The sequence below is a fragment of the Salvelinus sp. IW2-2015 genome, linkage group LG22, assembly GCF_002910315.2.
Source record: "Salvelinus sp. IW2-2015 linkage group LG22, ASM291031v2, whole genome shotgun sequence".
In the NCBI taxonomy this organism is placed as follows: domain Eukaryota; kingdom Metazoa; phylum Chordata; class Actinopteri; order Salmoniformes; family Salmonidae; genus Salvelinus; species Salvelinus sp. IW2-2015.
In genome coordinates, this window is record NC_036862.1 from 19,819,460 (window position 1) to 19,834,459 (window position 15,000).

At 41.5% G+C, this 15,000-nt stretch overlaps 1 protein-coding gene and 1 pseudogene across 1 annotated transcript in view; both read right to left on the reverse strand.

The window, feature by feature from the left end:
- Window positions 1–2,166, reverse strand: part of LOC111982549 (glycerophosphodiester phosphodiesterase domain-containing protein 5-like) — an 11,610-nt pseudogene extending 9,444 nt beyond the window's left edge.
- Window positions 2,167–13,973: 11,807 nt separating this feature from the next.
- The window catches only part of LOC111949575 (serine/threonine-protein kinase PAK 1-like), a 14,295-nt gene continuing 13,268 nt past the window's right edge, over window positions 13,974–15,000 (reverse strand). Inside the window, 1 exon segment of the mRNA XM_070434113.1 lies at window positions 13,974–14,940. Within this exon segment, the coding sequence (XP_070290214.1) occupies window positions 14,854–14,940 (87 nt within the window). The 3' untranslated portion in view covers window positions 13,974–14,853.

The window sequence follows — 15,000 nt, forward strand, 5'->3', positions numbered from 1 at the left end:
ACAGCAGAGAGATGTAGGTGTAGAATGAACAGCAGTATATGTATAGTATTTTAGTAGTAAAGTAGTATAAGTAATTATCAGTAATATAAGTTAGTAGTATTTTATGTAGTAGTATGTACTAGTTCTCTCCACAGCAGGAGGATGTAGGTTAGCATGACAGCAGTAGTAGTTAGTAGTAGTAAAGTAGTGAATAGTATAGTAATTCAGTAGTATAAGTTATGTAGTATTTGTAGTAGTATATTTCTGTTCTCCAACAGCAGAGAGGATGTAGGTGACGAGCAGCAGCAGACAACCAAGCAGCACAGAACCAGGGAAACAGAATCCAGGTCTCAAATTTAACTGGCAACATACAGTAATAATCATCAATAACTGTCCAGATTTCCATGATTGTTTATGAGCGATAAACAATGAATGAAACATGTACGTGGCAACGGCCGTTAAGAACACTGAACAGCTCAGACGGTAGGGTAATGATAAGTCACAGTTTGAAAACTTAGGACACTGAAGAGGCCTTTCTAACTAGACTATGAAAACACCAAAAGAAGATGCCAGGTTCCTGCTCATCTGCGTGACGTGCCTAGGCATGCTGCAAGAGGCATGGGACTGCAGATGTGGCGGGATATTGCAATGTCGTATGATTTGTTGTTGTTGCAGGCAATCTCAATACTGTGCGTTAAAGGGAAGACATCTTCCTCCCTCATGTGTCCTTCCTGCAGGCCCATCCTGACATGACCATCAACTGTTAATGCCACAGCAATACTGCTCATGTGAGCTTGCAGGTCCTTGGTGGAAGAGTGGGGTATCTCACAGCAAGAACTGGCAATATTGGTGCAGTCAATGAGGAGAAGAGCATGCAGTATTAATGCAGCTGGTGGCCACACCAGATACTGACTGTTGTATTTTTTGATTTTGACCCCCCTTTGTTTAGGGACACATTATTCATTTCGGTTAGTCACATGTCTGTGGAACTTGTTCAGTTTTATGTCTCAGTTGATGAATCTTGTTATGTTACATACAAATATTATACAACGTGTTAAGTTTGCTGAAATATAACACAGTTGACAATGAGAGACGTTATTTTTTTGCTGAGTTTAGTACAATCAGTGTGTGTGTGTGTGTGTGTGTGTGTGTGTGTGTGTGTGTGTGTGTGTGTGTGTGTGTGTGTGTGTGTGTGTGTGTGTGTGTGTGTGTGTGTGTGTGTGTGTGTGTGTGTGTGTGTGTGTTGTGTGTGTGTTTGTGTGTCGTGCGCTCGTGTATGTGTGTGTGTGACCCAGTCAAGTCATTGTAATCGTTGTGAGCCTGGCTCCAGAAGTAGACAGAGAGGAGAGAAGGAAGGTCAGGACCAGGATCCAACGCTGCCACATCTCACCTGGAGGAGAGAGAGACGGGGGAGAGGGGATGGGAGGGAGGGCGGGAGGGAGGGAGGGGGGGGTGTCAAGAGAGAGAGAGTGAGAGGGAGTCAGAGAAGAGTGTAATGTTTCCTATAAAGACATAGTTCAGTAAATGACAAACACACACTGCAGTAGAGCAGAGAGAGAATGATTGAGAAAAGATGGTTATCAGCTGATCAGAGTGAATGATGATGTAAATATGCTAGCTAGCTAGTTAGCTAGCTGTCAAAACAAAATAGTTTTACTTGATTTGACTTTGTTCTGCTGCTAACATCTGCCTCTTATAACAAGCAGTCGAATTGCTCCATTCTCCGCCTGGCGCCCGCAGACAGTCGCCCTGCATGCAAGTCAGACACGAGCGCCCTCTAAGAGTGAGAAGGCAGGGAAGGGGTATTTTCTGAGATTCAAGAGTTTATGAAATTAGCTATTTTGATGTTACATTTCAAATTACAACAACGAAGAAAAAGTAGGCTGCAAGGCACATTTTCATAAGAGGACACTGGTTGAGCCCTATCTGTGCACGTGTCTGAGTTTGTGTGTGTGTGTGTGTGTGTGTGTGTGTGTGTGTGTGTGTGTGTGTGTGTGTGTGTGTGTGTGTGTGTGTGTGTGTGTGTGTGGTGTGTGTGTGTGTGTGTGTGTGTGTGTGTGTGTGTGTGTGTGTGTGTGTGTGTGTTGTGTGTGGTGTTGTGGCTCTCTGTGTGTTATGGCCTACCCTGCTGCAGCAGCTCTCCCCAGGCTGTGACTTGGCCTCTGTAGCGTCTCCATTGACAGCCATATAGACCAGCCGACATGACACAACGGCTGGTGCTCATACCTAGTTAAAGCACAATAATACTAATATAATGCAATATCAAGATACTACATATTACTATAATATAATGCCATAACAAATATACTACAATATACTATAACAATACTGAGAACAACACACTAATATCTATAACGATACTATTATACTGTTAATGACAGGTTATACTATAGTACTGTATCATCTATCATTTAGAATGGAATCTTCTACACAAGACAACACAGACACTAGTAGTTTACCTCTGCAGCAGCTGCCGCCGCACCTTTAAGCTTCCCCAGCTTCAGACTGGACACGGACCCTCACCACAGCCTCACCAAGCCCCTCATCACAGAGAGAGAAGGAAGGAGGGGGAGAGAGGGGAAGAGAGACAGAAAGGAAGGGAAGGAGAGAGAGACAGACGGGACAGGGAAGATGGAATGGTGACTTTCTTTGGTCCCAGTAGTTTATTCGGTATTGGAGGAGAGCTGTGGAATGAGAGAGAGAGAGAGAGAGAGAGAGAGGAGAGAGAGAGAGAGAGAGAGAGAGAGAGATGGGAGCTTAAAGGGGCAATCTGTAATTTCTACATACGTTTTTGGACTTTAAAACGTAGAGTATTTACCCATTTATTTCTGAAGATTTTAAATGCCTTGGTTTTATTCCCTGTTAACCCACCACCCACCTAGTTGGGGACTTTATTGGTAATATGCGGCAATACATAAGTTTACATACAGACCAAGATGGGAAGCTAGTGATTTTAAGGGTTAGATTCAATTGCCAATTGCCTTTTAACGACAGTATGGCTTTAACACCATGTTTTCTGTTTCACACCATCTGCTAAACGCCCTAGACAAAATAGGTTGTACTTTTTCTATAAGGGGAGAGAGACAACTCTGTTCGTTGGGCTTTTCCTAATGATGCACTGTTGAGTGGTTGTTATTGATTGTTATTTTTGCTAATCTTATAATAAAGTTGTTTTGAAGATACAGTCTCTCTCCTTTTGGTTAGAATAATTACGACAATGGTGACGATGGGATGATGCTTTCTGATTGCTGGGGAAGAGGTTAACTGGCGCGAGGGGCTGCATTAGACGTGGCTCAGGTAGCCCACAAGTTTGCTGGGAAAGGGCACCCGCCTCGGACCTGGCGTCCATGAGTGAATTCATTCCGGACAAGTATAAGAAATAACATATTTTGGAAATCCGTTCTGGGAACGGTTGTGCACAACTTTTTTGGAGCAGACCCCCCCCTTAGTTAGAAAATTTGTTGTAGCAGAGTTATTTTAATAGGGGAGCGCTAGATATTTTAGGTATGTTATATTATTCTTTAATTAAAGAAGTAATTCAGGGCAACAACGTAGGAGCAGGACGTCGCCATTGGGATATTTTGTTGAAGCAGAGGTATCCTGGTCAGGACAAGGGGTTGTGTTTCCTGTTGGAGCAGGGTATCCTGGTCAGAGAGGGGTTGTGTTTCTGTTGAAGAGGTTGGTGACAGGGTTTTTTTCTGTGAAGAGGGTATCGGTCAGAGACAGGTTTGGTGTTTCTCTGTTGAAGCAGAGGTACCTGGTCAGAGACAGGGTTGTGTTTCTGTTGAAGCAGAGGTATCCTGGTCAGAGACAGGGTTTGTTTTCTTGTTGAAGCAGAGTATCCTGGTCAGAGACAGGGTTGTGTTTCTTTGTTGAAGCAGAGAGTCCTGGGATGACACGGTTCCGAGTTATGTGATCCAGGACAATCCTGAGATAGAACATTTTAAATTTCCCTGCAGGTAAAATATACATTTAAAACCTACATGGGAATTTGCATAGGAACTACCTTGTGGGTACAACATGTAAAATTACAAAGAGCAATAAAATATTTGATGAAGAAGATTGCTCTTTTAAATTATGAGAAGGAAGTGTTCCTAACCAATATATGTTTGTTGTTTGTTTGTTTGTTCCTGAGTGTGTTTGTTGAGAGAGTTTATATTATGAAGACCGATGTACCGTATTTTGGTAATATGTGTTGTCAAAATGTGTATAGGTGAGACCTGGTATAAGATGGTTCCTAATCCAGTAGTAAATTGGCAGATCTTCAGTATTGGTTCTATAGTATCATAAGGTTGTGAACTTTAAGGCAGAATAATACACATCATGAAGAGGTAATATATGCATAGCAAAGAGGCACAAAGAGGCGCAAGAGCATTCTACCCATGCGCTGAATACGGGAAAAAAAAATCGAACCATGGATCAAATTTGGCAGCATTCAATCTAATAAAGAATTCAGAGATGCAAATTGTGAGTTGGCACAAAGACATAAAGAAAAATTTGACACTAATACATCAGAGTTTTTTCAGCGTTCTATACAGAAAAAGAGAACCGATAAAACCAGATTAGCAGAGGTACTCAGCATAACCGCACTAACATACTATTTTGGGAAGTAAATTGAGTAGTAGTATGCTTATTGGTCATAGATATCATTTGCTTAACTAATTATGACAAATTTTTAAGAAATTGTTAAACTATAAAATAATGATTTTTCATATAAACTTATGTTATACGTTATGTTGGCTGACAATTGTTGGTAGCTATCCTTATGAAGGCATAGCATAATTTTGCATCGAATGCTAGTATATTAACTACGTTGAAGTCTGAAGTTTACATACACTTAGCCAAATACATTTAAACTCAGTTTAATGCCAGTAAAATTCCTGTCTTAGTGTTTAGGATCACCAATATATTTTAAGAATGTGAAATTGAGTATGGTTTGTAGGCCTCCTTGCTCCGACACCTTTTTCAGTTCTGCCACAATTTTCTATAAGATTGAGGTCAGGGCTTTGTGATGGCCACTCCAATACCTTGACTTTGTTGTCCTTAAGCCTTTTGCCCAACTTTGGAAGTATGCTTTGGGTCATTGTCCATTTGGAAGACCCATTTGCGAAAGCTTTAACTTCCTCTGATGTGTTGAGATGTTGCTTCAATATTAATATTGCCTCTCCATGATGCCATCTATTTTGTGAGGTGCACCAGTCCTCCTGAAGCAAAGCACCCCACAATCAATGCGCCACCCTGCTTCACGGTTGGAGGTGTTCTTCGGTTGAAGCGTTCGCTTTTTCCTCCAAACATAACGATGGTCATTATGGCCAAACAGTTCTATTTTGGTTTCATCGACAGAGGACATTTTCTCAAAAAGTACGATCTTTGTCCCCATTGCAGTTGCAAACCGTAGTCTGTCTTTTTATGGGTTTTGGAGCAGTGGCTTCTTGTGATGGCCCTTTCAGGTTATGTCGATATAGGACTTGTTTTACTGGGACATAGATACTTTTGTACATTGTTTCCTCAACTTCACAAGATCTTTGCTGTTTGGGATTGTTTGCCTTTTGCACAAGTAGTTATTCTAGAGAATGTGTCTCCTTCTGAGCGGTATGAGGGTGCGTGGTCCCATGGTGTTTATACTTGGTACTATTATTTGTACAGATGAACGTGGTATTTCAGGCGTTGGAAATTGCTCCCGGGATGAACCAGATTGTGGAGTTCTATCAAAAGTTTCTGAGTCTTCTGAATAGTTATGTCATGCAATAAAATGCAAATGGAATTACTTAAAAATCATACATGTGATTTTCTGGATTTTTTGATTTTTTAGATTCCGTCTCTCACAGTTTAAGTGTACCTATGATAAAATGACAGACCTCTACATGCTGTAAGTAGGAAACCTGCTAAATCGGCAGTGTATCAAATACTTGTCTCCCCACATGTATGTGTAATGTTTTTCCCACTCTAGTTCTACATGAAGAAGTGTATTGCTGCTGTTGTGCTGTTTGTTTGTTATTGTCTTGTTTCCATAACAAATCTATCAGATTTGGTCTGCTGTATGGTCGGGATGTCTCCTAAGGATGGCCTAACTCGACCTGTAACTTTGCAATGAGATCGCCAAGATGATAGGGGCGTATAAGAATTTGGGGTTTAAAAAAAAATAACTGTGTTTATTTCTCTTGACATATTGTTTAGAAATCTGTATAAAGTGTGTGTGTGTGTGTGTGTGTGTGTGTGTGTGTGTGTGTGTGTGTGTGTGTGTGTGTGTGTGTGTGTGTGTGTGTGTGTGTGTGTGTGCGTGCTTCTGTGTGTGTATGGCCTACCCTGCTGCAGCAGCTCTCCCCAGGCTGTGACTTGGCCCTCTGGTAGCGTCTCCATTGACAGCCATATAGACCAGCCAGACATGACACAAACGGCTGGTGCTCATACCTAGATAAAAGCACAATAATACTATAATATAATGCAATATACAAGAATATACTACAATAATACTATAATATAATGCCATATACAAGAATATACTACAATAATACTATAATATCACCTGAGAACAACACACTATAATACTATAACGATACTATTATACCTGTTAATGACAGGTTATACTATAGTACTGTATCATCTATCATTTAGAATGGAATCTTCTACACAAGACAACACAGACACTAGTAGTTTACCTCTGCAGCAGCTGCCGCCGCACCACCTTTAGCTTCCCCAGCTTCAGACTGGACACGGACCCTCACCCACAGCCTCACCCACAGCCCCTCATCACAGAGAGAGAAGGAAAGGAGGGGGGAGAGAGGGGAAGAGAGACAGAAAGGAAGGGAAGGAGAGAGAGACAGACGGGACAGGGAAGATGGAATGGTGACTTTCTTTGGTCCCAGTAGTTTATTCGGTATTGGAGGAGAGCTGTGGAATGAGAGAGAGAGAGAGAGAGAGAGAGAGAGAGAGAGAGAGAGAGAGAGAGAGAGAGAGATGGGAGCTTAAAGGGGCAATCTGTAATTTCTACATACGTTTTTGGACTTTAAAACGTACGATATTTACCCATTTATTTCTTGAAGAATTTATAAATGCCTTATGAGTTTAATTCAACTGTTGTACCCCATCACAACCCAAAACATAAGATTAGAGAGACTTTAGTAGATGATGCAGGCAATACATAAGTTTACCAACAGACCAGGATTTACCAGAGGAAAGCTAGTAGACTTAGGGCTAGATTCAATCCAATTGCCCCTTTCTACAGACAAGCTAAATGAGCTTTTACACACCATGTTCCCTCCCTGTTTCCACCCATCTGCTAAACTGCCACGTAGACAAAATAGGTTGTACTTTTTCTATAAGGGGAGAGAGACAACTCTGTTCGTTGGGCTTTCCTAATGATGCACTGTTGAGTGGTTGTTATTGATTGCTTCATTTTTGCTAATCTTATAATAAAGTTGTTTTGAAGAATACAGTCTCTCTCCTTTTGGTTAGAATTACCACGACAATTGGTGACGAGGATGGGATGCTAACTCCGCTTTCTGATTGCTCCCGGGGAGACCGAGGTTAACTGGGCGCAGGGGCTGCATTAGACGTGGCTCAGGGTAGCCCACACTCCGCTTAGGGGAATCAGGAGGCACCCGCCTCGGACCTGGCGTCCATGAGTGAATACATCATTCCGGACAGATAAGATAAAATAACATTTATTGAAAATCCTGTTCTGGGAACAGGTTGTGCACAACTTTTTTTGGAGCAAAAGACACCCTTAGTTAGAAACTTTGTTGTAGCAGAGTTATTTCTAATAGGGGAGCGCTAGAATATTTAATTAGGTACTCTGTTATATCTTTAATTAAAGAAGTAATTCTAGGGCAAACACCCCGTAGGAGCAGGGACGTCGCCAATTGGGATATTTTTGTTGAAGCAGAGGTATCCTGGTCAGAGACAGGGGTTGTGTTTCTCTGTTGAAGCAGAGGTATCCTGGTCAGAGACAGGGGTTGTGTTTCTCTGTNGAGGTATCCTGGTCAGAGACAGGGGTTGTGTTTCTCTGTTGAAGCAGAGGTATCCTGGTCAGAGACAGGGGTTGTGTTTCTCTGTTGAAGCAGAGAAGCGTCCTTGGGATGATATGACACGGTTCCGAGTTATGTGATCCCAGGGCACAATCCTGAGATAGAACATTTTAAATTTTCCTGCAGGTAAAAATACATTTAAAACCTACATGGGAAATTTGCATAGGAACTACCTTGTGGGTACAACATGTAAAATTACAAAGAGCAATCCAAAAATATTTTGATGAAGAAGAAATTACTATTTAAGAAAGGAAGATGTTCCTAACCAAATACTGTTTGTTTTGTTTGTTTGTTTTGTTTCCTGAGTGTGTGTCTGTTGACGAGAGATTTATATTATGGACAGACGATGTACCGTATTTTGGTAATATGTGTTGTCAACAACAGTGATATGTGAAGCGTGAGACTGGTATAAGACATTAGGTCTCCCATATTATCCAGTAGTAAATTGGCAGATCTTCAGTATTGGTTCTAATACAAGGTATCAGGTGCTGTGAACAGTTAAAAAGGCAGAAATAACCATCATAGAAGAGGTAAACTATAGCAAAGCCAAAGAGGCACCAAAAGAGGCGCAAGAGCATTCTACCAATGCGGCTCGAATACGGGGAAAAAAATCGAACCATGGATCAAATTTGGCAGCATTCCAATCTAATAAAGAATTCAGAGATGCAATTGTGAGTTGGCACAAAGACATAAAAGAAAAATCTGAAACTCAATACATCAGAGTTTATGTCAGCGTTCTATCAACAGAAAAGAGAAACCGATAAAACCAAGATTAGCAGAGGTACTCAGCATAACCGCACTAACCATACTATTTGGGAAGTAAATTGAGTATGTAGTATGCTTATTGGTCATAGATACAAATTCATTGCTTTAACTAATTATGACAAATGTTAAGAAATTGTTAAACAATGTTATAAAATAATGATTTTTCATATAAACTTATGTTATACGTTATGTTGGCTGACAATTTGTTGGTAAGCTATCCTTATGAACGGCATAGCATATCATTGCATCGAAATTGCTAGTATATTAACTACCGTTGAAGTCTGAAGTTTACATACACCTTAGCCAAATACATTTAAACTCAGTTTAATGCCAGTAAAAATTCCCTGTCTTAGGTCAGTTAGGATCACCAATATATTTTAAGAATGTGAAATTGAGTATGGTTTGTAGGCCTCCTTGCTCGCGCACACTTTTTCAGTTCTGCCCACAAATTTTCTATAGGATTGAGGTCAGGGCTTTGTGATGGCCACTCCAATACCTTGACTTTGTTGTCCTTAGACCATTTTGCCACAACTTTGGAAGTATGCTTGGGGCATTGTCCATTTGGAAGACCCATTTGCGACCAAGCTTTAACTTCCTGACCTGATGTCTTGAGATGTTGCTTCAATATATCCACATAATTGTCCCTCCTCATGATGCCATCTATTTGTGAGGTGCACCAGTCCCTCCTGAAGCAAAGCACCCCCACAACATGATGCTGCCACCCCCATGCTTCCCGGTTAGGATGGTGTTCTTCGGCTTGCAAGCGTTCCGCTTTTTCCTCCAAACATAACGATGGTCATTATGGCCAAACAGTTCTATTTTTGTTTCATCAGACCAGAGACATTTCTCCAAAAAGTACGATCTTTGTCCCCATGTGCAGTTGCAAACCGTAGTCTGTCTTTTTCATGGCGGTTTTGGAGCGTGGCTTCTTCCTTGCTGAGTGGCCTTTCAGGTTATGTCGATATAGGACTTGTTTTACTGTGGACATAGATACTTTGTACATGTTTCCTCCGCATCTTACAAGATCCTTTGCTGTTGTTCTGGGATTGATTGGCACTTTTCGCACCAAAGTACGTTCATCTCTAGGAGAATGTGTCTCCTTCCTGAGCGGTATGACGGCTGCGTGGTCCCATGGTGTTTATACTTGGGTACTATTATTTGTACAGATGAACGTGGTACCTTCAGGCGTTTGGAAATTGCTCCCAAGGATGAACCAGACTTGTGGAGTTCTAAAAATGTTTCTGAGTCTTCTGAATAGTTATGTCCATGCAATAAAATGCAAATGAATTACTTAAAAATCATACAATGTGATTTTCTGGATTTTTTGATTTTTTAGATTCCGTCTCTCACAGTTGAAGTGTACCTATGATAAAAATGACAGACCTCTACATGCTTTGTAAGTAGGAAAACCTGCTAAATCGGCAGTGTATCAAATACTTGTTCTCCCCACTGTATGTGTAATGTTTTTCCCACCTCTAGTTCTACATGAAGAAGTGTATTGCTGCTGTTGTGCTGTTTGTTTGTTATTGTCTTGTTTCCATAACAAATCTCATCAGATTTGGTCTGCTGTATGGTCGGGATGTCTCCCTAAGGATTGGCCCTCTAACTCCCTGACCCTGTAACTTTGCAATGAGATCGCCAAGATGATAGGGGCGTATAAGCCAATTTGGGGATTTAAAAAAAAAACTGTGTAATCTTATTCTCTTTGACATTTGTTTTAGAAATCTGTATTAAGAATATTGCTCGTAGTAATAATTTGCCATACAGAAATAATTTGTCTGCATTTCCTGAATTAGAAATACCCTAAACTAAATTGTTGTTCTGGTCTGTCCTCTCTCGGTGTAATGGCGAAGGTGACCACAGATGGTGTCTAGATGCACGGAAGGGATCATTTAACTTCTTAGGGATAGACCCCTTTTTTTAAATTTTCACCTAAAATGACATACCCAAATCTAACTGCCTGTAGCTCAGGCCCTGAAGCAAGGATATGCATATTCTTGGTACCATTTGAAAGAAAACACTTTGAAGTTTGTGGAAATGTGACTTGAATGTAGGAGAATATAACACAATAGATCTGGTAGAAGAAAATACCAACTGTATTTTTTTCCTACCACCATCTTTGAAATGCAACAGAAAGGTCCCACGTCTGTAATTCCGATGGTGTCCACAAGATAGCAGCAGTGTACGTGCAAAGTTTCAGACGGATAACCTGAAGTTTGAGCGAACTACATGACATTTAGTGTGAAGTCACCCAGGTACATTTGGGAAAATCGTGAAGGTGCCATACCGGGTCAATGGATTAATGTTCTCTATGGTAAAATAAAAAAAAAGAGATTTGATGTCAAAAGGAGAGAAAGAAACAGTGACTAAGCTGATCTGAGGTCCAGGTAAAGATTAGATTGAGGTTTATTGTCCTACAAGAGGAAATTCTTACAGCTCACTCATTATATACACAAACCCCGTAGAAACACAGCAGGAAACAAACAGCAGCAAACAGTCAGATATACTGTAAATGGTAGGATGGGCTGGTGTTGTACCAGCAGCTATAGGATGCAGGGTCAATAAAACCCTGAGAGAACTGGACCAACAAAACCACTAACCCAGAGAGGACAGAGAGAGCTAGAAAAGAGATATGAAGGAAGATGTGATGTTTTGCTCATCATCTGCATGGATACAGTGGATGATGTTTCTATGTTTGTATTAATGTATCATAGCATCATCAATTATGCCAGTTGACTAGTAGAAGTAGAAAGATTCTGTACTTTGTAGAGTAGCCTAAACCGTATAATTAGACTGAGTAGAACAGACATGGAACCCCTGACCTTGTCAATGACTGGTAAACTCATACACTCACAATGCCTGACATTGAAAGGGGATTCCCGTTCTACCCATTCTTATTATTATATGGCCTACTATACACCATCTGCCCTGTACAGTAGGCTTAACAATGACCTTAGGCAAGGGCTACAGACAGTATGTGTGTGTCTATAAATAAACAGTGTTAAACTTAACAGTGACTCTCTGTTGTCTCCGTTGTTCATTCATTCTCTCCCAGCATCACCCCATCATCATCACCAGCTATACCCCAGCACCAATAGGCCTCCCATCCAAGCTGAGCACCAATACACCAGGCACCAATACAAATCTTTGGGGCAGTTGACCTACCCCAGCACCAAGACATAACACAGCACCAATGCAATATCTAACCTAACACAGCACCAATGCAATATCTAACCAAACACAGCAACCAGGCTATTCGTGGACAGAGGAAGGGACGAGAGAGAGCGCGAGAGAAATATCTGTAGGCTATGCTATGTACCCTCATATTCCCGGGCTGTCACATACCCAACAGAATCAAAAAAGCGCGGACCCTGAAACAAACAGACCGTTAGATAGATCTTGTAAATCTAGAAATCTCCCGGCCAACTTAACGGTCTGGTCATTCCCTCCGTGTGTCGGTCACCCCGGAGACAATGACGGATCTACACAGCAGCAGGCAGCAGACGCAGTCTATCAATCTTCATTCAATCAACTGTTATGATCAGAGTGTTCAATGGTCAACCTACAGCCTATTAATGAATACTAACGAATAGTCAGTCATCGTTTTATTTATCTATTTGTAGAATAGCCCAGTAAACTACTGTTTTTCCGTGACAGTGTTGCAGTAGGTTGTCTCTAGCGCAAGAGAGGATGATCTGCCTTTATATGCATGGGACTCGTTAAACAAAACAAGAAAAAACAAGAATCCTATTACCACCGTTTACCAGGCAACAATATATTCCAGACTTACCGGACGGTGATTATAACAGCTACTCGTCCGTTGTTATTATGTTATTATTTTCTCTGTCTGTTTATCCGTTTAGGAAAAAAAGCACGCGATCTGTGTTGCCGCAGCCTCCTGCAGTCTGGTGGTGGTATAATAACAGTCGCGTCTGTCTCGCTCCAGAGAAAGAACCTTAGCACACGCGAGAGAGAGAGAGAGAGAGAGCCACTCCCACCTGTTGCTAACAGTACATGCATCTATAATTACACAATAAGGAATAATGATCCAAATAGGCTGAAACTATTACGCTCGTTCTTTGGCAGCGAATGAAAAGGTTGTTGTTTGAAGCTCAGACTAGAGGGATGCAACATAACGGATTTAACCACACCGAATGTGATTTTAAAGTGTTATAGTCTAGTTTATCATTAATTTGTAGCCTAGGCTAAAGTGTGTGGGTGTACCTCTAATCTTGGGAAGTGAAGCTCTTTGTAATCTGTAACACATTCATGTAATGACAATAGGACATGGGTGATGGAGAAGGCCAGAGGGGTTAAACCTCTGGCTTTCTCATCCAATGGATTTTGAGTAGGAGGCAAGGAGTGAGGATGCAAGGAGTATGCAATTGAGATTCTCCCAGAGATCGAGGAATAGACAGACAGATAAATGAGGCAGTGAGAGGGGAAAAAAGGGATAGAAATAAAGAGCTGGTGGGTTGCGACACAGACCCTTTGTCTAGCCAGGCAGATTAAGACTGTGGCAACAGTAATTACCAGTTTAATCAGTGTCTTGAGTCTTATTTCCCATTCAGATAACAACCCCACCCAGAGGAGCAGAACCACTTACAATAAGACTTTATATAAACAGACCTAACCAGGGGTACACCCAACAGACCTAACCAGGYGTACACCKAACAGACCTAACCAGGGGTACACCCAACAGACCTAACCAGGGGTACACCCAACAGACCTAACCAGGGGTACACCCAACAGACCTAACCAGGGGTACACCCAACAGACAGACTCTCTCCATAATAGAGATTTGTCTCATTCAAAATAAGACTTTTATAAGCATCATAATTATGTCTCCAATACACAGGAAGAGAAGACTTCAATAACTATTGCCACTCTTATCTGAACTGGTCTGAACCAGTTCAACCCAGTCTAAACCGGTCTAATTTGGAGGTTGTCTAGCCTCTTCTCACAGCCGCAGGAGCGTGCAGAGCACTCCGATTCTGGTGAGAGACTAGAGGTTGTCCAACTGTCTGCTACCAGTCTTCCACCGGTGAGACAGTTTAAGGCCGAAGGTAGTTAACGCTACATTTTAAAAATAGAACAAAGCCAAACCGCCTGGTAGAAAGTATACTTCTTATTGGTACCTTGGTATTCTTCAGCTCCATCTGAATAAAGAAAAACACCTTGCTAAACAAAGAAAGCAGACAATATTTTTCTGGTTGTTTTAGTTGGGATTATTATGCAGTTTTTTCACATGTAATGTACATACTCTCTTCAGAAGGTTGGGACTAGGATCAGTCCAACATTGTACCATAACGATTGTGCTGGAAAAATAGGATTTAGATATGTACTTCTATACTGTATCATACACAGGCATCCTTCATGTACCATCATTATCATCATCATCACCAATTGTATTATTATTATTATGATTTTAGACATTCCATAAAAAAGGTGTCATGCGTGTCATCTCAGTCAGCCAGACAGAGAGAGAAAGTGGGAGAGCGAGAGAGGAGTAGAGATAAGGAGATACGTTTGACGTTCCAACGTTTGATCAGACTGCGACTGTCCCAAATGGCACCCTATTTTTGATAAAAGTAGTGCACTATTTAGGGTCTATGGTGCCGTTTGGGACTTAGACAATAACAGTACCACTTTGCGTCTCTTCATTACACTGTAATCAACCAATCACTTCTCCCCAAAACAAAACACCTAAGAAAATATCAAACCAAAATGCACTTTTTCAATACATGAAAATAACAGTCAGACATAAACAAACAAACAGTTCAAAAGGTCAGATCAGATCCAGTCCAGAGCCACTGTCCGTAGAGAGTTCAGACACTTTCCTGCTGAAACTACAACTCCCATGAGTCTTTGGGCCTGGAACTCTTCTCCAATCCGATCAGTGTATTTGTACCAGCAATGACATCAGTAAGAGCGTCCTTCCCACAGTCACCATGATAGGTCAAGGGTTTGAGGGGGATGGGACACCCTGAAACACCCCGTCTGGGTCCAGAGGGGAGAGGAGGGGTCTTTTTTGCCCCGGAGGGAGGGGAGGGAGTGATTCGTTGTGCTAGCATCTAGCAGGTTAGCGGTTAGCCTTGGCTGCTTCTTTGGCTGCCAGGATGAGAGGAGTCAGACTGGATAAAGGCTTGGCCACCTTCAGGAACTGGTGCTGTGGAGGAGGAGGAGAGGAAAGATAGGTTTCGTTTTATTACTGGTAAAACTAGTCACG